The sequence below is a fragment of the Priapulus caudatus genome, unplaced genomic scaffold (assembly GCF_000485595.1).
Source record: "Priapulus caudatus unplaced genomic scaffold, Priapulus_caudatus-5.0.1 Scaffold1502, whole genome shotgun sequence".
Lineage (NCBI taxonomy): Eukaryota > Metazoa > Priapulida > Priapulimorpha > Priapulimorphida > Priapulidae > Priapulus > Priapulus caudatus.
The window spans coordinates 37950-40007 of NW_014578563.1; the positions used below are offsets into that span (position 1 = coordinate 37950).

A 2058-nucleotide genomic window follows, 5' to 3' on the forward strand; every position below is an offset into this window, starting at 1 on the left:
TGTGTGTGTGTGTGTGTGTGTGTGTGTGTGTGTGTGTGTGTGTGTGTGTGAGGAGAGTGTACCAGCCATCGATTCCACTCGGCAGCACATGTCAATAACGTAACAATAACGACCCCGTTAATAAGTCGTCTGCACTAATTAGCGCGTGACGTCATCACGCGCGGCAGACGGTGTGTGTGTGTGTGCGTGTGTGTGTGTGTGTGTGTGTGTGTGTGTGTGTGTGTGTGTGTGTGTGTGTGTGTGAGGAGGGTGTACCAGCCATCGATTCCACTCGGCAGCACATGTCAATAACGTAACAATAACGACCCCGTTAATAAGTCGTCTGCACTAATTAGCGCGTGACGTCATCGCGCGCGGCAGACGCCCACGGCATCTCTCGATCGTCGTCGCCGCCGACGTCTACGGCAGCAACATCTTTGGCGACAGCGATGATGGCGACGTCGTCGGCGTCGACAGCGGCGGCTGCGGCGACGTTGACGACGGCGACAGCCTCGCCGTCGACTCGTCGCTGTTCACCGGCTGCGGCAGCACGTCGACTCTCGCCTCGAAGCTTCCGCCCTGACTTCCGGCCGTCGTCGTCCGATGCTTACGTCGCAGCCGATGCCGACGCGTGCTCGTCGTCGGCGTCTTTAGCGACGTATTCGCACCCGGCGGCGGAATCACGTCGATCGACGTCCGCGTCGTCACCGGCGGCTCCACCTCGTGGTCGGACACGGTGCCGACGTGTACGTCGACGCTGTCGCCGCCCTGCATGCTGCGTATTGACGAAGAGCGGTACATCGCGGCCGACGACCCGCACGACAGCGACGTAGCGTCGTCGTCGAAGAGACACACTCGTTCGACGCGCACCAGCCTCTGCTTCATCTTCTGCTGCATATTCGTGTACTCTGCGAGCAGACGCGCGAATCTCGTCTGCAGCACGTCCATGCTGGCGTCGACGCGTGCAATCCTCGCCTCCGTTTGCTCCTTCCTGCGCAGCGCCGCCTGCTCCACCTCCTCGTCGATCAACCCGTCCTTCATAAGAATCTGTCGGCCGCGTTCGAGGAGGGCTTTTTTAGCGTCCGGGTACTCGCCGAGCGCCTGCCAGAGGTCGTCCTTGTAGAGGCAGAAGAGGTCCGAGTAGCCCACGCTGCGCACGTTTGCCGTGCGACGGTTTCCGGTCTTGTTTCCGGCGATGTTCAGTATGCTCACCTCGCCGAAGACGCTTCCGGCGCCGAGCGTCACGAAGACGGTGTGTCCGTCGTCGCCGACGACGCTCAGCTTGCCTCGCTTCACTATGTACATCTCCTTGCCGATGTCGCCCTTGCGGCAGATGTAGTCTCCCGGGCTGAACACCTGCAGACGCAGCTTCAATACGAGTTCGACGAGCAGCCCGGGTTCGCAGTCCTGGAACACGCTCACGCGCTTCAGCGTGTCCAGATGCACGTGTATCGCGATCTCAGCTTTGAGTTTATCCGGCAACGACCGCAGTATTCCCTCTTCGTCCAGTGACTGTTTGTTCGACCAGAGGTAGTCGAACCACTTGATGACGCGTCGCTCTAACTCCTTACTCACCTTCCGGAACTCCATGAACTGCTTGATGGCGTCCATCTTGTTCTGGAACTCCGACTTCGCCTGGTTCATGTTGGTGATCATGCTGCCGACGTTGCCGACGATCGTAGCGAAGATTAGCACGCCGATGAGGAAGTCGACGACGTGAAACAGATACTCAATGTCGACGGCCGGCGGCGGCGTCTCTCCGATCGTCGTCAGCGTCAGCGTCGACCAGTAGAAGCAGAAGATGTACTTTCGCGTCAGCGTCGCGTAGCGCGGGTCTAGCTTAGCGTCCGGGTACACCCACTCGTCGGTGCCGAAGCCGACGTAGGCGCTGAAGGCGTAGTAGATGCACGCGTTCCAGTGGATGATGACGAGGATGTAGAGCACTAGGTTGGTGATGCGAACGAAGTTCGGGTAGTTGGTGCGCGTCTCCGTGCGGTCGAAGCATTCGCGGATACGGCCGAAGCGCAGCAGACGGTTGGCGCGGATCAGCGGGTACTGAAAGCAGAGATGTATATTATG

At 59.5% G+C, this 2058-nt stretch overlaps 1 protein-coding gene across 1 annotated transcript in view; it reads right to left on the bottom strand.

Annotated features, from left to right (window-relative positions):
- Positions 1 to 399: 399 nt before the first annotated feature.
- The window catches only part of LOC106816837 (cyclic nucleotide-gated olfactory channel-like), a 12550-nt gene continuing 10891 nt past the window's right edge, over positions 400 to 2058 (bottom strand). The window contains exon 7 of the mRNA XM_014821472.1: positions 400 to 2034. Within this exon, the coding sequence (XP_014676958.1) occupies positions 400 to 2034 (1635 nt within the window). The remainder of the gene's footprint in view (positions 2035 to 2058) is intronic.